Source organism: Lynx rufus, unplaced genomic scaffold (genome assembly GCF_022079265.1).
Source record: "Lynx rufus isolate CCGP_SWC_20201006 ecotype Redwood Valley unplaced genomic scaffold, mLynRuf1.p SCAF_9, whole genome shotgun sequence".
NCBI classification, from domain to species: domain Eukaryota; kingdom Metazoa; phylum Chordata; class Mammalia; order Carnivora; family Felidae; genus Lynx; species Lynx rufus.
The window spans coordinates 99853347-99875479 of record NW_025814897.1 but is presented as its reverse complement, the minus strand read 5'-3'; the positions used below and the strand labels follow the sequence as shown (position 1 = coordinate 99875479).

Sequence of the window (22133 nt, the reverse complement as noted above, 5' to 3'; positions counted from 1 at the left end):
ATAAGTAATCTCTACCCCCAACATAGAGTTTAAACTCACAACACTGAGATCGAGGTTCACATGCTCTACCGATTGAGCCAGCCAGGTGCCCCTGCCTTCTGATTTTATTGATGATTTGCCGTGCAGAAGCTTTTTAGTTTGCTCTAGTCCCACTTGTTTATTTTTGCTTTGGGGATCAAATCCAAAAAATCATTGCCTAAACCATTGTCAAGGAGCCTACCTCCTGTGTTTTCTTCTAGGAGTTTGACGGTTGCAGGTCTTAAGTATAACTCTTTAACCCATTTTGTGTTGACTTTCGTGTATGATACAAGATAGGGGTACAGTTTCATTATTTTGCATGTGGACGTCTAGTGTTTCCAATACTGTTTATTGAAGAGACCATTTTTCCCTGTTGTAAATGCTTGGCTCTTTTGTAAAAAAATTAATGCACCATATATTCATGAGTTTATTTCTGAGCTCTCTATTCTGTTCCATCTTTGACTCTTTGTTGTAGATTCTCTGATTTTTCCAATTAGCACATCTGTCCCACAGGCTGAAGAATACAATAGCCCCCTATGTCACTCTTCCCTGTCAATGCCACCGGGAGCAGGGAAACATTAAAATCAGTGGGGACATTGACACTGCTTTGGAGTAGACACCACTGAAGTCTGACCACGGATATTGGTGGTTTGTGATTTTTTTACCCAGAGCATAAGAACAGGTGGTTTCATCATCTGTCCACCCCTGCAGTCAACAAATTGTACTGTGTGACCACCACACGCCACACGCTCTTCTGTGTGCTGGGAATGCAACATCGAACAAAACACCATCTCTGCCTTAGGGACCTTAGAGTCTACTGGGGATTTTAACAAAGAAGCAGGAAATTACATCACAGAGTAGGTTGCAGAAGGAGCACAGAGGAAAGGCACCCAATCATTTTTTTAGTACTTTGGAATTATGTACCTATAAAATACTTGTGTTTTTTGGGGAGGCGCCTGGGTGGTTCAGTCGGTTGAGCGTCCGACTTCAGCTCAGGTCATGATCTTGCGGTCGGTGAGTTCGAGACCCACGTCGGGCCCTGTGCTGACAGCTCGGAGCCTGGAGCCTGCTTCGGATTTTGTGTCTCCCTCTCTTTCTGCCCCTCCCCCACTCATGCTCTCTCTCACTCTCAAAAATGAATAAATGTTGAAAAAAATTAAAAAAAAATATTTGTGTTTTTGATGTATAAAAACAAGTTTTGGTGGGGTGCTTGCCTGGCTCAGTCAGAAGAGCATGCAACTCTTGATCTTGGTATCATGAGTTTAAGCCCCACGTTGGGTATAGGGATTACTTAAATAATAAACTTTAAAAAAAGTAAAAATAAAAAAATAAGGGCCGCCTGGGTGGCTCAGTCAGTTGAGCATCTGACTCTTGATTTCAGCTCAAGTCATGATTTCATAATTGGTGAGATCGAGCCCTGCATGGGGCTCAGTGCTGACAATGCAAAACCTGCTTGGGAGTCTCTCTCTCTCTCCCCTTCTCTCCGTTCCTCTCCTGCTCACACAAATGCTCTCTCGCAAAATAAATAAACGTTTAAAATTTTTAAAAATAAATAAGTTTTCGTATAATAGTATACAACTCTTATAGACAGGGTGCAAAATAGGCCCTTTTCCTGCAGAATGCTACCCTGTGTTTAACAGTGACATAATGAGGTCTCACTCTGTCACACCAAAGAACCCCCACCGAGCTGTCTCTGTTAGGCATGGAGGGCAATTTGGTGTCTGGTGTGACAGTGGCAAGATCACAGCTTTCAAGTCCCTCTTGAGTTCAAATTCCAGCCTTACTGTCACTTTCCTTGAGTTACTGAACCACCCTGGGACTCAGTTTCTGCCTCTAAAATATTGGAGTAATAATCTCCACATCATAAATGTTGAGAAAAGGAGATGTGAAACTGTGTAAAATGCCTGGCATCTTGTAGGCAGTCCATAAATAAGTAGTTTCCTTCTTTTCTTTGAATTATTGTTCATTTGTGTCTTGATTCTCTTTCCGTGTTACAGCATTGTAATGAATTAACATGTGTGAATAGAAAAACACTCAATGTAGGGGCGCCTGGGTGGTTCAGTTGGTTGAACATCTGACTCTTGATTTCAGCTCAGATCATGATCTCACGGTTTGTGGGTTCAAGCCCTACATTGGGCTCTGTGCTGACAGTGTGGAGCATGCTTAAGACCCTCTCCCCCTCTCTCTCTGCCCCTCCCCTGCTCTGCTCTGACTCTCTCTCTCAAAAATAAATAAACCTTAAAAAAATTTTTTAAATGCCACCCAATGTATATTCTATATAATCACATTCGTGCAAGTGGAAAATGTAGTGAGAAAGTGCTCATCTATTTCAGTCACAGTTACATGGAAGAGACAAGGGCACCTCGCTGGACCCATCAAAAATGACCTCGATTCTGACTAAGAGTAAAGAGAGAATGCAGGTATGTCACTAATCTATATATACACACCTATACGCCAGCAATTAATTTGACCTGGTTTTCAAGTGCCTTGTGTGATCCGGGGGGGGTGGTGATCCATGGTGCACAGTTCACCTCCTAGGGTTGGTGCTGCTCGGGGCACGGCTGAGGCGTTTTGCCCCCTGCGCAGGTACAGAGCCCCTGGCCACCAGGGGGCGCAGCCCACGAGGCACCCCAGGATAGGAGGAATCCCCCCTAGAGCTCAAAGCTTGCCGTGGAGAATTTAGTTTCATTACAACAAACATTCGTTCGGCGGCTATTATTTTGTAACTCCATGGCGGCATTTCAGGTGAAACAGCGATAGTGAATAACGCATTGGTTCTCAGCCCTACGAGATGGTAACAACAAACCCGGGCGCCGCCCTCAGTCTCAGTAGTGAGGTGTTCCTGGCCAGTGTTACCAGTGATCGTTCGATACCGAGGATTGTGAATGGTTTCCTTTTTAAAAGGACTAAGTTAGAACGAGTTCATCGTTATCCCCTAGTAACATCTCTCTTGCTCATTTGCACTGGCATATTCCTTCCTGAGAAGGAGGAAAAAGAAGTGGAGAAACAGCTAGTAAGCTGAGAGCTCTGGGTATGTCTCTGGGCGGGTGCTGCTCACGTGTGCCCGCCGGCGAACAGCGTGAGCACCGCTGGAGTAACGTGGGCAAACTAGAGAGAATGGACGGCTCTCCCAGGGTGACGTCCCTCCTGGCTTCCCAAGGCTGCTGTTCGGGACTTCTCAGGTTGGCGCTCCCGGGTAACCATCAGTATCTTACGGAGAGTCTACGAGGGGCAGGGCCCCTTGAGGACTGTAAGACATAATCCCTCCCTTCAGTCCGCCATCCTCCGGGAGGATGAAGTCCAACCTCCGTGGCCTAACAGAACCGGGACAGCAGTGGGAAGAGAGGTACAGGGGAATTCAAATCAGAGAGGATTTCGGTCCTGACAGGCAGATGAGCCACGAACTGCCCCCTCTCGTCTTCAGCATTCGCTCAGGACGTCGCCAGGTTGCTCACACCGTATCCCACAGCTGAAACCTGCTAATTGGGCAATAACACCTAAGGGGGGATTCAGTTAAACCCAGAGTGGCGGGTGAATGCCATCCAGACCTCTACCTTCCTTTTCTTACAATTTCTGGTGGAACGTTTCTCTAACATGGGCGTTTAACTTGCAGGTATAGGTAAGCAGAAGTGAAAACAATGGGGCAGCCTCCACCTTGAAAGACCGAGTTCTTCCCTCTGTGTAATGTCTCTAGACAGCTTATGAAATGTAGTCGTTGAACTCAGGGCGATTAAAATATTGCCCACGGACCAACCCTTCTTCGGCTCTCTGAAGGATTAGGGCAAATGCTTGATTCCTTTGTGCTCTGGAACAACATCAATGACTATACTTCGGCATTTGGGGAGAAACGCAAATACTTCTCACAAACTCCTGGTAAAACCAACCCCAACCCTAACTATGACTTCAGAAATCGCAACATAAAGTGACTCAACTTTTATATCTTGTTTGCCCAGACAGAGAAGCCAAGACCCACAGTGTCGTGCTCTCCCAAGAGACGCACAAACTCCAGCCAAGAGCCAGCTGCAGATATGAAGTCACACTGGTCCAGGAACAGATATCCTGCCACAAAGAGAGGCCGCGCCGCCATGACGGTTTACCCCTCCTTGCACATATACACGTACCCATAGGGGGCCTTGGCCACACAGGAGCGTCATTGGCAGTGGGGCTAGACACGTTTTGTAATGAGGGGAGTTGTGTGACTTGGGGTACACTGCGTTGTGTGCTCATGGTGCACTGACCTTGCGCTGTGTGCTTACATTGCATGCATGCCCTCAGGACTCATACCTCACGAATCAGGTTTTTTTTCATAAAGCGAAATTATGTATACAAAAGCTTCCTTTATCAGAAATTGAGGTGTGTGTTCATGAACCCCACAGCACAGATATACCTCATTCTAACCAATAGATAGTCTTTCTAAAATTATGTGCAAATTAACTTTAAGAGCTCAAATTCTGTTTTAAACCTATTCTGGGAGTGTGCTGTGTTTAAAAAGTCTTGAGTCAAAGCTTTCTGGCAATGAATGGTCAGATTATGATTATCAGATTGGCTCATGGTGGCTCATTGGCTCATACCACTCAGAGAGAACAATTCGTGTATTCGCCAGTTTAGTCTTACATATATTATGTTCAACACGGTTACGTATGTTTTTTAACCCATTGATTAAAATTCTTTCTCTCTAACCAGTTGTTTCCTTTGATTGATCGACTGCATAACCTTAAGTGAACAGGTGTTTTATATTGTAGATCTCTCGTGAGCACCGAGCACAGTCAGCAGACTATAGCCTGTCATGTTAACAGGCTGGAGTCGTGTTGAAGAAGGTCCACTCTGGCTCATGCCAGGCCTCCTGCTCTGACTTTCCCCTCTTCCTGTCACATTGGATTGAAAGTTTCCTGGTGTGTTTTTCACGATCGCCTGTAAACTCCTTCAGCCTCCACCCCTACCTGGATGACTAATGATTAGGACCACATGGCAACACAAATTCTATTACAATTCCAGTATCTGTGCCTTTAAAAAAAATTAATAGACTTGGGGCGCCTGGGTGGCTCAGTCGGTTGGGTGTCTGACTTCGGTTCAGGTCATGATCTCGCAGCTGGTGGGTTTGTGTCCCACGTCGGGCTCTGTGCTGGCAGCTCTGAGCCTGGAGCCTGCTTCGGACTCTGTATCTCCCTCTCTCTCTCTCTGACCCTTCCCCACTCATACTCTGTCTCTCCGTCTCTTAAAAACAAACATTAGGGGCGCCTGGGTGGCTCAGTCGGTTAAGCGTCTGACTTCGGCTCAGGTCACGAACTCCCTGTCCGTGAGTTCGAGCCCCGCGTCGGGCTCTGTGCTTACTGCTCAGAACCTGGAGCCTGTTTCAGATTCTGTGTCTCCCTCTCTCTCTGGCCCTCCCCCGTTCATGCTCTGTCTCTCCCTGTCTCAAAAATAAATAAAACGTTAAAAAAAAAAAATTAAAAACAAACATTAAAAAAAGTATAAATAAATAAATAAATAAATAAATAAATAAATAAATAAAATTAATAGACTTTATTTTGAGAACAGTTTTAGATTTACAGAGAAACTGAGGAGACAGTACAGAGAGTTCCCCTATATTACCCACCCTTCCACCCTCCACATACACGGTGTGTCATTTAAAAAATTTTTTTTAATATTTTGAGAGAGAGCATGCACACATGAACAGAGGAGGGGCAGAGAGAGAGGAGAGAGAGAATATCAAGCAGGCTCCACACTATCAGCATGGAGCCCAACGTGGGGTTTGATCTCACAAGCGTGAGATCGTGACCTGAGCTGAAATTGAGTTGGACGCTAAACCGACTGAGCCACCCAGGTGTCCCCATGTGAGTCTTTTTAAAGGGAATCTGCTTGAGCTCTTTTTCATTTGTTTGTTTGGTTTCTGGTATGGAACGCTTCAGGAATTTTCATCTCTTCCTTGCCCAGGGGCCACGCTAATCTTCTCAGGATCTGTATCCGTTTTAGTATAAGTGCTGCCGAAGCAAGCAGGCACCTGCCTGTTCCACACCTTACACCCTAAAACCTAAAGCACAGCCAAAACCCCACTTTTTGTCCCTAAGAGGATATCTTTCAAGGACAAGTCCCCAGACAGCTACAAACTGCTGAGGGCAAACCTTTGTATGAAAGTTGTTCAGAAATACTTGTCTCTTTGGGAGAAAGTTTATAAAGAGCACCCCAGTATGGTGATGTTTTTGGAATCAAATACCAGAAACGATCAGATTTTTTTTAAGTGCTTTTGAAAGCAACAAACTCCCAGGGGAGTGGGGGAGAGCTTCCTGAGAGATGGGGTCTGAATGCTAAGGTATTGAAAGGGAAGAAGGAGAGAATTCATGTAATCCAGACACGGCCTCCACGTCCAATAATTGCCAAAACATTGTGGCAGTTCCATTTTGAGACCTGCTCAGCTCACAGTCAGGCCTGCAGAGGGGTAGCTGTTTGTTTTCTTTAGAAGAAAGCAAGCCTTCCTGCTTGGATGGTTAGGAAGAAGTGCCTCCCCCCAAACACACACACACACACACACACACACACACACACACACACAGATTTACATGCTGCAGCATCTAGCAGCCCGTGTGCCTTTCTCATTTTGCTTTTGGTAGGAGGTTGCGAAGGGTGCCTCTAGCTGGAAACTTATTATTTTTTTTAATGTTTATTTATTTTTGAGAGGGAGAGACAGAGCACGAACAGGGGAGGGGCAGAGAAAGAGGGAGACACAGAATCTGAAGCAGGCTCCAGGCTCTGAGCTGTCAGCACAGACCCTGACTCAGGACTCCAACGCATAAACTGTGAGATCATGACCTGAGCCGAAGTCGGACCCTCAACCGGCTGAGCCACCCAGGCGCCCGTAGCTGGAGACTTTATTTTATTTAATTACAAAAAAAAATTTTTAACGTTTATTTATTTTTGAGACAGAGAGAGACAGAGCATGAATAGGGAGGGTCAGAGAGAGGGAGACACAGAATCTGAAACAGGCTCCAGGCTCTGAGCTGTTAGCACAGAGCCCCTCTCGGGGCTTGAGCCCATGGACCGCGAAATCATGAGCTGAGCCGAAGTCGGCCACTTAACCAACTGAGTCACCCAGGCGCCCCGCGTAGCTGGAAACTTTAAAATGACAAACTAAGGTAATTGATTTTGTATGAACATAATAAATCTCATGCTGCAGGAGAAACAACCCAAAGCGTCTTGATCACTAAGAGTTAATCATGAGAATGGAGCATTTTAGTCGGGTCAGAGGCCAACATCTACCTTATATTCAAGAGTTGTCAACAAAGGTTAAAGGCGGCAGGGTGTTGCCTGGCTGGCTTAGTTGTTAGAGCATGTGACTCTTGACCTCGGGCTCAGGAATTCGAGCCCCACCTTGGGCAGAGAGATTACTTAAAAATATATATGTATTTAGGGGCACCTGGGTGGCTCAGCTGCTTAAGTATCCAACTCTTGATTTTGGCTCAGGTTTGTGAGTTCAAGCCCCACGTCAGGCTCTGAGCTGACAGTGTGGAACCTGCTTGGGATTCTCTCTCCCTCTCTCTCTCTGCCCCTCTCCCTCAAAATAAATAAATAAATAAATAAATAAATAAATAAATAAATAAATATTTTTTCTAAAAAGGGAAAAATAATCTATATCCTATTTTGTCTATAAGTTAAATACACAATCACTAATGGTATGTTTTAAGATTCAAGAAGTATTTCAGGTAAACCTGTTTTCTTTAGAAGCCTTACTTTTGGGACCATGTAGTCACAACCAAGGTCCTGTGGCAGTACTCGTTTCTGTTTTTGGAGAAGTGGCAACTCTTGAAAGTGATAGAAACAAGTCCAAATAGGTAAGGTGATGACAGTAAGCATTACTCTTAAGTTTCTGATGGAACATTAGATACAGGAACTCTGTATAGACACAGAAGCTCCTTATCAATGTGATCTTTGGTTTAGTTATGTTGTCACCAATTTTGATCCCAGCTTTTAGCAAAAATGCTACGCAGAAGGCTCTGCTTTGCAGAAATAGAACTGCTAACTTCTGGTTTTCCAGGTTGTTCTCCGACTAGTTCTGCTTTAATTACCTAGAATGGCAGAGATGTTTCCAGAGCACAGAGACTTGGGGCCTTCTGCACAGGATGCCTTTGATGCCACAAAGCCTACTCTGTCCTTTAAACTACAAAGACAAACTGTAAGGCATGGCTAGGTTTAGCTGAGCTACATTCCACCAGGGACACTTCTGTTTCTTAGTGGAATATTCCTGGGGAAGATAAACTCACCCTTGTTCATGCTTGCCGAGGTCCAACATCTTTTATCCCCTTGCCCTCACCTCCATGCTGCCTGATCAACCACAAGGAAGCTCAGAGGTGATTTTCCTCCTTAAGTGGGTTCCAACTTAACTCTGTGCAGCTGGGTCACATGGTCTCTGAGAAATCAGCTTCCACAAGACATTGGGTTCAGAAAGGCATTGTTTTAATTAGCGTGTCTACAAGACAAAGCTCTAGTGACAAAGCGTATACCACATGTCCAGAGGAACAGTTGCGCAGTAAGGGTCAAAAGAAAGGAAGATCCCTAAGAACATAGAAACAAATAGTAACAACTTGAAAATTCGGACTCCCTGCTATACTTCTTCCCTAAGATACGTGCTACTCCCACAAATCCATCGGAAAGAACTCACTGAGCAGTGACTGACTTGGGAACGACCGAGAGTGCAGAGACGCGTGAGACGCCATTCCTGCCCCATGAAAAACTAAGACTTGTTCTGCGCTAAAGCTTTAGAACATGGTAGTGGGTTAAAGACAATCACCAACTTAAATTTAAAACACCTGGGTTTGAATCCCACCCAGGCTGGCGGGGGACGGGGTGGGGGGGTGCAGTTGCTCAACAGCTCTGGACCGCTCTGGTGAAATAATCTCTAAGGCCTCCTTGTTTTTCAAAATCACATTTTTTGGAACACTTCTCACAGCCGTCGCTCATGCAATAATGTGCCCGAAACAGCCTCCCTCTTCAGCCCGGGGCCAGCACCCGTCTCCTCTCTCCTCCTTGGGGAAACAAACACTCCGGTTGCTCAAAGGATAGCCCCGCCCGTCTTGCCCGCGGCCAGATTTGGTCCAGGCCATCTCTCCTCCCGGTCCTTTGAACTGGCTATTCCCGGACCGACCGTAGGATTCGGTGACCGGAAATTACTTCAATAAACCTCTTGGCAGCCCAGCTCAAGCCCCAGCCGCTCTCTTTTCTCCCTCTTGGCCTCACTTGCTCCGCCATTCAGCTCAGACTCCGGGGCACAGATGTCACCCACTCTCTTGCCAGCACTCCAGAGTCTTTGCTCTCTGTCCTTCTGCCGCATCCACCTGGTAGTTCCTCGCCTTTGGATCAGCCTAGCCATCCCAACCATCTGTCTTCTCCACTCCTACACCCAGGCTGCCAACATGGCTGCAGGAAACCATGCCCCCAAGAGAACTGGAGCCACTGCTCATGGATCCCCTCCAGCCTCTGGAATTAACTCTCTGTTTCTGAAACTGAAGTTCCCTCATCCTTCCCCACGCAGGGCTATTTCACACCACCTCCAGGTTCCTCAAGTGCCCTGTCCCTCCCTGTTACCATCACCCTGCCAGCAAACAACCTTACGAGGAGGTAGTGGTTGAGAAGGCAGGCTCTGGTGGGGTGGGGGTAGGAAGAAAAATTCAAACAAGTTCTGATCTGTCTCTAGTGGGTTTGTTTATGTGTTGGTATTGGTAAAATGATTCTGAAACCTTTTCAGATGTATTCTAGGATTTGAGCAAACGAATACAAGAGTTGATGTTGAGTCAGATAGAGGGAGTGCTGGAGTTCTGTAACCATCACAGTGAAATGGACCAGGCAACACTCATCCTTGGAGGCCAAATTTAGGAGGAAATATGATGATGAGGAGGAGGAGGTTTTAAAGTGTCCACTCAGAAAACAAACAAACGGTCTACTCAGATTGCATATTAGTTCCAAGGGAAAAAATATTAACTATGTCATGGAGAAATTGGATGCACGTTGACAGAGTGACCACCGAGGGGCAGAAAAGAAAGAAAGATGTTCTCTTCCATCTGGCATTGTTCCATATGGTGCTTTGCCTGAATCTGCTACAGCCGTGCAGCCAACAAAGCTGGACAAAGTCGGCACCAAAGGCAGCAGAGCTGGAGGATGGTAAGGCCGCATCTCTGAAGGCGTCAGTGAGCTGCTGAATAAATTAACCAGTCCTGGAGGTGCCCTGCGTCTGGACTGCTTGTTTATGTGAAGCAATAATTGCCTTTTCTTTGAATCTTGTTGTTGTCTTTTCTTTCCCTCTTGTGGATTGTACTTGAAATCCTTCTGGTTAGGAAAGGCAGCCAAATACACAAATTGGTGCACTGAAGTGGTCCAGGTGCTGAGGTAGAAGTCTGTAGGATGCAAAGGAAGGATTGGTGAGATCTGCCTGGGAAAAACCATCAAGACATTTCACGGGGCGCCTGGGTGGCTCAGTAGGTTAAGCCTCGGACATTGGCTCAAGTCGTGATCTTACAGTTTGTGAGTTCAAGCCCCGTGTCGGGCTCTGTGCTGATAGCTCAGAGCCTCGGGGCTGCTTTGGATTCTGTGTCTCCCTTTCTCTCTGCCCCTCCCCTTCTCTGTCTCTCTCTCTCTCTCTCTCTCTCTCTCTGTCTGTTTCTAAAATAAACATTATTTAAAAATTTTGGGGGCGCCTAAGTGGCTCAGTCGGTTAAGCATCCGACTTCGGCTCAGGTCATGATCTCACAGCTTGTGAGTTTGAGCCCCGCGTTGGGCTCTGTGCTGACAGCTCAGAGCCTGGAGCCTCTTCAGATTCTGTGTCTTTCTCTCTCTCTCTGCCCCTCCCCCACCCACACTCTGTCTCTCAAAAATAAACATTAAAAAAATTTTTTTTTAATTTTTTTTAAAAACACACAAAAACGACCAGTTTGGTATAGTGGGCTACTATTGAGCAGGATCTTTTCTTAAAAACTGATATATCACTGAGCTGAGTCCTGAAAGGTGACAAGTGTTTGGGAAGTGGGCACGGGGGTGGTGGGCATGGAGGGAGCAGGGAGAGCCAGTTAACGTTCCAGATCCATAAGGAACAGGGCGGACGCAGCGTTGGAGGCTGAGAGGGCTCAGGGCCATGTCACAGATGGACCGTCCTGCAGAAGGGAGGTGCCGGGCAAGGGGACCAGCATGCTCAGATTTGCCTTATCATGGGCTCACCCCAGCCCCTCTATCAAAGGAAGATCAGGATCCTGAGGACTAGAGGCCGGGAGGCCAGACTGAATCATTTAGGAAAACTATGATAACCTGAAGTTCTTAGAATGTTTATGGAGAGAGGGTTTTGGATTTATTTAGGAGGTAGAGGCCACAGGGTGTGGTCTCTGGACACGGAGGGGAAGGGGAGGGACTTATAAGCATGGTAACAACAAGGGTGTGACTGTTTAGCAGGACAGAGGATATAGAGGGAGGCTCTGGTTTAAGAAAAAGAAAACGGAGTAACTTCACTTTGGCCACGTTCCCTTTGAGGTACAGAAGAGAACGAAGTGGCGATGGAGGGAGACTGTCGAATCTAGGAGAAGCCTTTCCCAGCATCACCATGGCATGCAGATACTAAGAGCAGGTGGAGATCATCCAGGCAGGGTATGCAGAGGGAGACGCCCCGGTACCCGGGATACATTCAGGGAGCTAAGTGGTGTTGCAGAAGACAAAAGGCCATATATTTCATGATGAGATGAATATTCTAGAACAGTGCTTGCCCAATGGAAATATAATTCCAACCACATAATTTCAATATTTTAGTAGCTACCTCGGAAAAGTAAAAAGAAAGAGGTAAAATTAATTTTAATAACATAGTTTATTTCACCTGAAATATCCAAAAAATTATTTCAACACGTAATCGGTATAAGAATATCAACGAGATCTTTTACAGTGTTTTTTCCTTGGGCAAAGTCTTTGAAATCTAGTGTGGACTTACACCGACCGCACACCTCAGTTTGGACCAGCCCCATTTCAAGCGCCACCTGTGGTTTGTGACTGCCTAATCCAACAGTCCCAGTCTGAGGCAGATCTAGGTTTAAATCCTCCCTGAACCCAAGTTTTCTCCTCTGTGAAATAGGACAGGATGGCTACCTCCCATGTAGGGTAAAGTTCATGACGCACAGCAGGCCTCTAACCAAAGGTGGTTTTTACAAAGGGAGGGAAGAGCTTCAGAAGGGGGGCAGTGGAGATGGTAAGGAACGGTTGAAGGTTTTATGTTTTCTTTAAGGCCGGTAGAGGCTTGGTATGTTTTTAGGCTATGGGGAAGTTGCTGGTAAAGAGGGAGACCTATGGAAGAAGGGATAAAGCAATGCAGAAAGTTTGAGAAGACACTGGAGGAGATGGAATTGAAAATTAGCCTTAAACCCAGAGCTGGGCACTTCTTTCTCTACGAACAAAGGGAAGGAAGCCAGGGTGGACAGGAGCAATGCTCGCTCCCACTGTGTGGGGGGCAGTCTGTTCGGTACGTTGTGTGCGTTTTCCCATCCAGTCCGCCCAACTATCCTCTAAGGTGGGTCTTGCTAGTGTTCCCATTTACAGATGAGGAAATGGAGTCTTTCAGAAGGTAGCTTTCCTATGGTCGTAAAGCCAGTGGAGCCAGCATTTGAACCCAGGCATTCTTTTCTAAGTTTTTATTTAAGTAAACTCCACACCCAACGAGGGGCTCAAACTCTCGACCCTGAGGTCAAGAATCACATGCTCTTCCAACGGAGCCAGCCAGGTGCCCCCAAACCCGGGCATTCTGATGCCAGAGTCTAGAGCCTTCTTTCTGGTAGAATGTTCCTTATTTTGGCTTTGCCTTATGTTTCTTCATGATCAGATTCAGGGGATGCATTTCTGACCAGAATACCACATAAGTGACATGTCCTTCTCAAGCATCACATCAGAGGGCATGTGATGTCTATCTGCCTCTCGACGGTCACTCTGTCTATAGTCAATGTGGTGCTTGAACTCACAACCCCAAGATCGAGAGTCACACGCTGTACTCACTGAGCCAGCCAGGCGCCCCTGTGACTTTTCTATACGTTAAAAATTGTTTTGGGGCATCTGGGTGGCTCAGTCGGTTAAGCGTCTGACTTCGGCTCAGGTCATGACCTCACAGTTTGTGAGTTCGAGCCCCACACCGGGCTCTGTGCTGACAGCTCAGAGCCCGGAGCCTACTTTGGATTGTGTCTCCCTCTCTCTCAACCCCTCCCCACCCTGCTCATGCTCTGTCTCTGTCTCTCTCAAAAATAAATAAATATTTAAACAAATTTTTTCAATAAAAATTGTTTTTATTTTGGAACAATTTTTATAGAGATTACTTAAAAATAAAATATTTTTTTAAAAAGCCACAAAAGATAGAGTTCCCACATACCCCTCACTCAGGTTGTTTCTCGTAATGTTACCATCTCCCGTTACCATGGCCCATTTGTCAAAATCAAGAAGACATCAGTACATTACTATTAAACTCCAGACTTTCTTCAGACTTCACCGTTTTTTCTTTAAAGTCCTTTTTCTTTCCTGGATCCAATCCAGAACATCATATAGCATTTTGTCGTCATGCCTCCTTAGTCTCCTCTTGTCTGTTACCGTTTCCCAGTCTTTCCTTATATTTCATGACTTTGACAGTTTTGAGGGGTCCCAGTTAGGTATTTGGTAGAATGGTCCTCAGTTGGTCTGATGTGTTCCTCGTGACTTGACTGGAGTAATGGGCTTCTGGAAAGAATACCACAGAGAAGTGTCCTTCTTATCACATTACAGAAGCTTTTAAAATTTTGTGGGCAAGTGTGTAGATCATCTTACAGCCACCCAAGACAAGCTTCATATGTAAGTTCCCTTGTTGAATGGCTGTCACCAGCCTGGAGTGGCCTTTCTTTGGTCTCTCTCTGCCCTCAGAATATGGGGGGTGATGTTAGAGTTCACCTGGGATGCCCCCAAGGTGGTTGCAAACCAACACCATGTTACTAGGTCAAAACTAAAAACCATATGACTGACCATCTCTAAAGATGCTAAAAGGGGGGCACCTGGGTGGCTCAGCCAGTTCTGATTCTGGCTCAGGTCATGATCCCAGGATGGTAGAATCGAGCCCTGCATCAGGCTTTGTACTGAGCGGTGGAGTCTGCTTAAGATTCTCCCTCTCTCTGTCGTTCTGTCTCTCTCTCTGTACTGCCCCCATCCCTCTCCCCTGCTCGCACTTGCTTTCTCGTGCTCTCCCTAAAAAAAAGTTAGGGGCACCTGGGTGGCTCAGTCAGTTAAGCCTCTGACTCTTGATCTCAGCTCAGCTCATGATCTCACGGTTGTAAGCCCAAGCCCTGAGTCAGGCTACACGTTGTCAATTCAGAGCCTGCTTGGGATCCTCTCTCCATTTCTCTCTGTCCCTCCTCCACTTGCTCTCTCTCTCTCAAAATAAAAAAGGAAAACATTTTTAAAAACCAATAAAGAAGAAAGCAGATCTGAGAGATTAAAAAAAAGCTCAGTCCAGGTAACATTCCCTAAACTCCTGGATGCAGCCATGCCTGAAGCCATCTACTTGTAAGAGTCAATACATTCCCTTTCCCCCCCACATGCCCACCATCCCACCATCCCAAAGCAGATTGGGTAGGATTTTATATTACTTGCACACAGAAAGTCCTAATTAAGATACCAGGTAAGTATTTCAGTTGAGATAAGGCAATTTAAAAACCTTCATGAAGGGACATCTGGGTGGCTCAGTCGTGAAGCATCTGACTTCAGCTCAGGTCATGATCTCATGGTTCGTGAGTTCGAGTCCCACATTGGGTGAGCTCAAGCCCTGCTTTGGGTGAACACAAACCCTGCTTTGGGTGAGCCCCGCTTCTCTCTTTCTGCCCCTCCTGGGATTCTTTCTCTCTCTCTCTCTCTCTCTGCCCCTTGCTCACTTGTGCCCTCTGTTTCTCTCTCTCTCTCTCTCTCTCAAAATAAAATAAAATAAAATAAAACATACATGAGGAAAACTGTGAGATACATAATCCCATCTATAATTAGCTGAGGAACATGAAGGAACTCAGAGGAACAATGAGCAGGATGGACCTGGAAAGGACCTGAAATACAACAAATATATATTGAGTGCCTAGTATGTGCTTGGTATTGTTCTAGGCACTGAGGATACTGAAGTGAACAACAACAAAAAGACAAAAATCCCTGCCCTCTTGGACATAATTCTAGAATGTTGGGGGCAGGGGAACAAATTTAAAAATTATATAGTACTCTAGAAGGTGATAAAGCCTAGGAAGAAAAATAAAGAAGGGAGAATAGAGAATGCCAGCTTGTTTCTGAAATCTTCACAAGTGAGCCCGTGAAAGAGTGCTTATTCATCACAACTTTAGCACAAAGAGGTTAAGTGATTTGCTCAAAGTTGTCAACTGCAAGTGGCAGAATGGGAATCAGAAAATAGGAAAGAAGTTATAGGACCTTTAATCTCTCTCCCAGGTTAGACTGCCTCCCAGCCCAGGAGTCTTTTAAGTGGCAAATTCACTCATCTTTCACTGGGGTTCATTATTATTATAGATCTCTTGTCCTGTGACCTGAGGTCATACATGGGTAGAAATGGCTTTTGACATTACTGACCATCCTTCCTCTTCCAAACCTTTCTCTTGACCTCAGTGACACTGATGTTCTGGTCCTGTTTCCCTTCCCCTCAAGGGACAAATTAGTTTGCCCCTTTTGATTCATATTCCTCTCACCACATGAATATGGGTCACCAACTAGAACTCACCATATTGAACTCTATCAGGGAACACCACTCATTTATATCATAGTCTTGTGAGTCGTTCAGTATGGAGATTGGGCAGCTGTATACAACAGCCCTATACCTTTTGCACTTCCCTTATCTATGCTACTGGCTTCCGTTCCATTTCTGCAGATTCTCCCCAAATTTCATGGGTAGCTTCTGCCCTGCACCATTGGAGAAAATGGTAAAGCACCCTGCATCCCCACCCACCCATCCTTGCAAGAGGTTCTTTATCTCTCTGTGCCCACAGCCATCAGTGGGGGCAGAGACGGTGGATATTTTGTTAGCACCACCAGCACACAAATCCACAAAGAATTCTTTTGGTAGATGGTCTCTAAGGTTAGATATTGTCTCGTTAGACACGATTGTTAGATATAAATTGTATTGACATCTAAATAATTTCTGGACTTGGTTAGAAGCAACTTGTAAGCTTCTTATAACTCTAAAACCTACAACTTGACATATTTCTGCGTGCCAAGCTGGGTAGGCGTATTATTTCATTCAATCCTCATAACTGCGTGGAGGAGACATTACATTGCTCATTTGTCTAAGATTCAGAGAGTTCCTGTGATCTAAGATCACGCACTGGTAGAAACAGAATTTGGACCCAGTCCGTTGGACCTCAAAGATCATGCTCCTTCTGGTTGTGTAACCTGCCCCCAGTATCACCTAGCACCATGCTGAGTACAGGACAGTAATAATTAAAACTATTTCAATATACAGCTAAAAAAAAATCTTATCCTATGCACAATTCCACTTACCATTCAGTAATAACCCTGAGAGGTAGGTAGTAGTGTCATCCTTAGATTTTGATACAGAAACTGAATAACAAAAGACAAAAAGTTTTCTGAATCATTTAGATACAAAGGAGAGCCAGGATCCAAATGCAAGTCTTCTCCAGGTACTTCATTCTGAGCCATGCTCTGTGTTGTTTGATACAGAACATGTGAGCTAGGGAATGAAGGGTTAAGGACGCCTTTTTCCTTTAATAGCCTGTAGCCTCCTAGGCACTGAAGTATGTGTTCATTCATGCAATATTTACTGAGCACCTAGTATGTGCCAGGCGCTGAATATGAAACAGTGAACAAAGGCTGCCCCAATTACTGAACTCCCGGAGCTTGCATTCTAGTGGAAGACAATTTCAGACAGTAAGTGCTACAGGACAATGTGGTAGGAAATAAGGGGTAGGTAAATTTAAATAGAGGTCAGAGAAGCCATTTCTGAGGAGGTAACATTAAATGAATGCATCAAGAGGCAACCTGCTGATGGATTCGTTGTTTGATATCAAACTTAACGAGTTTTTGTTGGCCATTAGGCTGTTTATGGGTTTGAATACCCTTTGTACCTCATATTGCAGATGCCCTGTTATGCCCAGAATTCGTGATCACCAAAGACCACCAAGGAGCCGAGTCCGATGCAAAAGCAAGAAGCCTTTATTCGAGCTATCTCGAGCTCAATCTCCTACCTGCACCGATGCAGCGGTGAGATGCCGGAGAGAGAGCGAATTTCAAAAGCACAAAGGCTTAGGGGCACCTGGGTGGCACAGACGGTTAAGCGTCCGACTTCAGCTCAGGTCACGATCTCGCGATCCGTGAGTTCAAGTCCCGCGTCGGGCTCTGGGCTGATGGCTCAGAGCCTGGAGCCTGCTTCCGATTCTGTGTCTCCCTCTCTCTCTGCCCCTCCCCCGCTCATGCTCTGTCTCTCTCTGTCTCAAAAATAAATAAAACGTTAAAAAAATTTTTAAACAAAAGCACAAAGGCTTATAGGGGTCTAGGGGCAGTTGGTGGGGTGATGGTCGTGGCCTTAGCCGATTAGCTGGGGAAGAATCAGAGTCCTGTTGTGCAGGTTGCCGGGTATGGTTTGAACAGGAAGTTTGAACAGGTGAGTGGGAAGTTACTCAAGGGGAGGTGGTTTTAGCAGGTGAGTGGGAATTTCTTTCTGCGGTTTTCCCAGAAAAGGGGGCCATGTCGGGGACAGTCACTCATGATGGAGGACACAGGACAAAATGGAGTTGGCCGGCCTAGGTCCGCTCTTTCATTCCCCCTGGTCATGTAGCTTATGGACCCAATCATGGGACCGGCTGCATTTCTGTTTTGTCTTCTTCTGTTACTAGGGGCTTGTACTGAGCACGGAGGACCATTAGTTGGACGGCTCCCACACGGTCCCTGACAAACTGGACCAGGCTGTTGATGATACAGGGTCCGAGGGTTACTAGTAGGAGCAGGATGGCGAGGGGTCCAGCAAGGGCCGAGATGAGGGTAGTTAACCAGGGAGACCAGTTGAACAAAGACTCGTACCAGGACTGAGATTGTTCTCTAACTTTCATTGTTGCAGCCCTTCCCTTATGAGGGCCATTGATTCTTTTACGACCCCCGAGTGATCAACATAGAAGCAACATTCTTCCCCTAGGGCTGCACATAGTCCTCCTTGCTGCATGAATAATAAGTCTAATCCCCTTCTGTTTTGGAGTACTACTTCGGATAAAGAAGTAAGGGATTCCTGTAAATGAGAAATTGATTTCTCAATTCTTTCTATGTCTAAGTCAATGGTTGCCCTTAGGGTTCCGTAGTTTTTGTCCTGGATGACGAGTGAGGATATTCCAGTCCCTGCCCCCGCTAATCCCAGTCCCAAGAGCGCAGCCAGAGTTAGGGTTGTAATAGGCTCTCTTTTACTTCGGGGGTTAGTAGAGCCTAACCTGTTAAGAATTTTTTCCCCCGAATGGTACACTAGCTTGGGGATCAACTGCAGGAGTATGCAGAAGCCTTCCTTCGAGGAGTTAAGGACTTGGGAGTGGACGCAGGGAGCGAGGTCGGTGGAACAGGCCCACCATGAATTTTAGGGGGAAGTAGATACACTGTCTCCCTGGGGACTGTTAGGGTTTCATTACAGAGATGTGACTGCCCGGGGGGCATGTGGCCTATGCAAGTGCCCGGTCCTGTTATTGTCTGGAGGGTTAGTCTTACAGTAGCCTGCTGCCATCTGCAGGAGTTAGAGTTGGAGGCTGTTGTAAAATTGCCTTTAATGGCAATATCTTCGTAATATGGGGGCCGGACATCTAGACAGAGCCAACAGGACTTGGTTGGGTCAGGCCTAGAAGTGTTTAGTACCTGGTATGCTCCGTGCTCCATAGGGGGTCTGTATCAGATAGTAAGTTGTGACCCGGGGCAGGAGGTGAGGGTGACGCTCCGGTAGGGACAGGGGATGTGGAGGGCTGTGTGGCCGGCACCTGGGTGTTTCTGGGTGTGGCCGTCCGGGCGGGGGCAGGTCGGGGAACTAGTACTTGGTTGGGTCCTACCCCTGTGGGCAACTGCTGGGCAAGGGGGGTTGCTTGCATTTGGAGGGTAAATAACATTCCTTTATCTCTAGGCCCAAGTCTGACCTTGTCATAAAGCTTGACCCCCCAGGTTTTTCCAGCTTCCCACCCTGTTGCCTTTTTTCCTTGTTCTGTGAAAGATATTGACACAGGATTACCATGGCCCGAGACATATGGTGGTTGGGGGCCACTGGGCCGTGTTACCACGATGAGATCTCCGGTGCGTGGTAGGGTCCACCAGATGTGTCCAGTGGTGACACATGACCAAGAGGCGCAGAAGTAGTCTGCCGCATCCCCACAAGTGTCCCCATGGTCTTTTCCACCAGGACAGACATAGAAGTAAAAGTCTTGTCGCCTGAACCCTGTGGTATCAACCCTGGGGTGGCCGGTATAAGGGGGAAACAGGCTTTCTAAGTCTACTCGTAATTCTGGGAACCATGTGTCTCTAGGGTGGGTCTGGGATGTCTGATTAAGTATTGTCCCTGAGCTGGTGTCTATGATCTGCCAGGTGATGTTTTGGGGGGCGTGGGGACTCCTGGCAGCATGAGCAATGACAAGCAGAGTTAACAGAGTTAACAATATCAGGTGGGTCGAATGCGCTATAGCTTGAGCTTGAGCAGGTTGTGTTGGTCCCGATTGACGGCCCATTGCGTGATGAAGTCCTTCCGGATCGTGGGGGCGGGGGGGTCCGCTGGCCGAACGTGGGTGTGATGGACCCAGGTCGCGATACCGTCTACTTTGAGAGTGGTGGGGGTTGTCAGCACCACGATGTAGGGTCCCTTCCAGCGCGGCTCGAGGGTCTCTTGGCGGTGCCTCTTGACGCAGACCCAGTCTCCCGACCTGTACTGGTGAGGTGTCAGGGTTGGGCTGGCCTCGTAGATGGCACGGAGGCGCGGCCAAATGTCCTCGTGCGCCTTCTGGAGCCCTCTCAAGGAAAGAAAAAGTTCTTGATCTTTAAACTCAGCAAGAAGTTCAGCTCGAAGGTTGGGAATAATAGGGGGTGGCCTGCTAAACGTGATTTTGTAGGGAGTAAAACCCAGAGTGTAAGGAGTGTTCATAACCCGGTAAAGGGCATACGGTAGGAGAGTCACCCAGTCCTCGCCAGTCTCCATGGTTAATTTGGTAAGGGTCTCTTTTAGGGTTCTATTCATTCTTTCTACCTATCCTGAGCTCTGGGGCCTATATGCACAATGTAATTTCCCCCCACAGCCTTGGCTACTGCCTGCGTTACCTGCGAGATAAAAGCTGGCCCCGTTTCATGCTTGGTTGGGTATGCCTCCACACAGCCAGAGAAGGTGTCTGTAAATACTAAAAGATATTTATAACCATACTTTCCTGGTTTAACTTCACTGAAGTCGACCTCCCATTGGGCTCCCGGTCTGGTGCCTCTGAGCCTGCTTCCTTTTTTATTTGATGTGGCTCTCGAGTTGGTGAGTTGACAGGTCTTGCAGGCACATACAACTTGCTCTATTTTGGTGTCCTGTTGGTGAATCTTGATTCCGGCATGTGGGATTAAGTCTTTTAACTTTCGGGCCCCTATGTGAGTAGACCGATGCGTGTGCTCTGATACTGAGACTCCGAGCCGGTCTGGCAGCACGAGCTCCTTGTTAGGTGTATACCACCATCCCTTTATCTCCTGGGCCATGGGGAGTTTCTTGATCCGCTGTAACTCCTCCTGGGAGTATTTGGGCTGGTCTGGTAAAACTGGGTCTCCCCGGTCTGGTAGTTGTATGGTCATGGTGGGGACTGGAGTAAGGCCTACTGCCTTGGCTGCCTGGTCAGCCTTTCGATTACCTCTAGCTACCGGGTTATCAGTTTTCTGGTGCCCTTGGCAGTGGATAATGGCCAGCTTGGCAGGAAGCCATAAGGCCGTAAGCAGGTCAAGTATCTCCTGCTTATTTTTTATAGTCCGTCCTTCTGCCGTTAGTAACCCCCTCTCCTGATAAATTGCCCCATGAATATGAGCTGTGGCAAACACATAACGGCTGTGTGTGTAGATGTTAAGCCGTTTTCCAGCTCCCAGTGTCAGCGCCTTGGTGAGGGCGACGAGCTCTGCTTGCTGGGCTGACGTTCCGGAGGGTAGAGCCTCCGCCCATACGGTGTCCGTTTCGGTGACCACCGCTGCACCCGCATACCCGCACAAAGATGCTGCCTTTGTGCTGTCTGTCCCGCACAAAGATGCTGCCATCAGTGAACCAAGTAGCCTCGGCACCAGGGAGGGACCCGGTCGGTCAGGTCCGTCCGGAATCCATGTACTTGCTCCAGGATCCCTGCACAATCATGTAGTGGAGCACTTAGGTCAGGGTCGGGCAGCAGAGTTGCAGGATTGAGGGCCGCACTGGGGTGGAACTGCACCCAGGGATGGTTGAGTAAGAGGCTCTGGTAATGAGTCAACGTGTGTTGCTCATCCATCTATCAGGAGGCTGTTTCAGGACCCCTTCAATGGCGTGTGGGGTCGTGATCCAGATCTCCTGTCCTAGGGTCAGTTTGTCTGCGTCCTTGACAAGGAGTGCTGTCGCCGCAATAATTCTTAGGCATGGCGGCCAGCCGGCAGCCACTGGGTCTAGCTTCTTGGACAGGTAAGCCACCGGGCGGTTCCAGGGGCCTAAGGCTTGAGTTAGAACCCCTTTTGCTATTCCCTTGTGTTCGTCTACAAAGAGGTGGAAGGGCTTCATAATGTCTGGCAGGCCCAGGGCTGGGGCACCTAGGAGGGCCTTTTTCAACTGATTAAAGGCAGTTTCCTCTTTTTCAGTCGATTCAAATGTTTTTCCCTCTTTGGTAGCTTCATATAGGGGCCTGGCGATCTCAGCAAAACCCGGGATCCAGAGGCGGCAGTAGCTGGCCGATCCTAGGAATTCCCTTACTTCCCTTCGGGAGGTGGGAGTAGGGATCTTCAGGACAGATTCTTTTCTGGCATCTGATAACCGCTGCTGTCCGCCCTCCAGGATGTATCCCAGGTAACTTACCCTCTCCCTGCATATCTGAGCCTTTTTCGCAGATGCCCGGTACCCTAAGGCCTCCAGGGTAGCCAGCAGGTCCTGGGTCCCTTGCTCGTAG

At 47.1% G+C, this 22133-nt stretch overlaps 1 protein-coding gene and 1 non-coding gene across 11 annotated transcripts in view; one reads left to right on the top strand and one right to left on the bottom strand.

Annotated features, from left to right (window-relative positions):
* The window catches only part of AGBL2 (AGBL carboxypeptidase 2), a 46619-nt gene extending 41922 nt beyond the window's left edge, over nucleotides 1-4697 (top strand). For 8 of the 10 annotated variants that reach the window (XM_047069992.1, XM_047070000.1, XM_047069993.1 and 5 more), the window contains 2 exons: nucleotides 2352-2438; nucleotides 3972-4697. In XM_047069992.1, the coding sequence (XP_046925948.1) occupies nucleotides 2352-2438; nucleotides 3972-4145 (261 nt within the window). In that variant the 3' untranslated portion in view covers nucleotides 4146-4697. The other 2 variants (XM_047069998.1, XM_047069999.1) reach the window with 2 other exon arrangements.
* Nucleotides 4698-5907: 1210 nt separating this feature from the next.
* LOC124506552 (U6 spliceosomal RNA) lies at nucleotides 5908-6019 on the bottom strand. The gene has a single exon (XR_006960804.1). It is a non-coding gene; the product is annotated as a U6 spliceosomal RNA (small nuclear RNA).
* Nucleotides 6020-22133: the final 16114 nt, after the last annotated feature.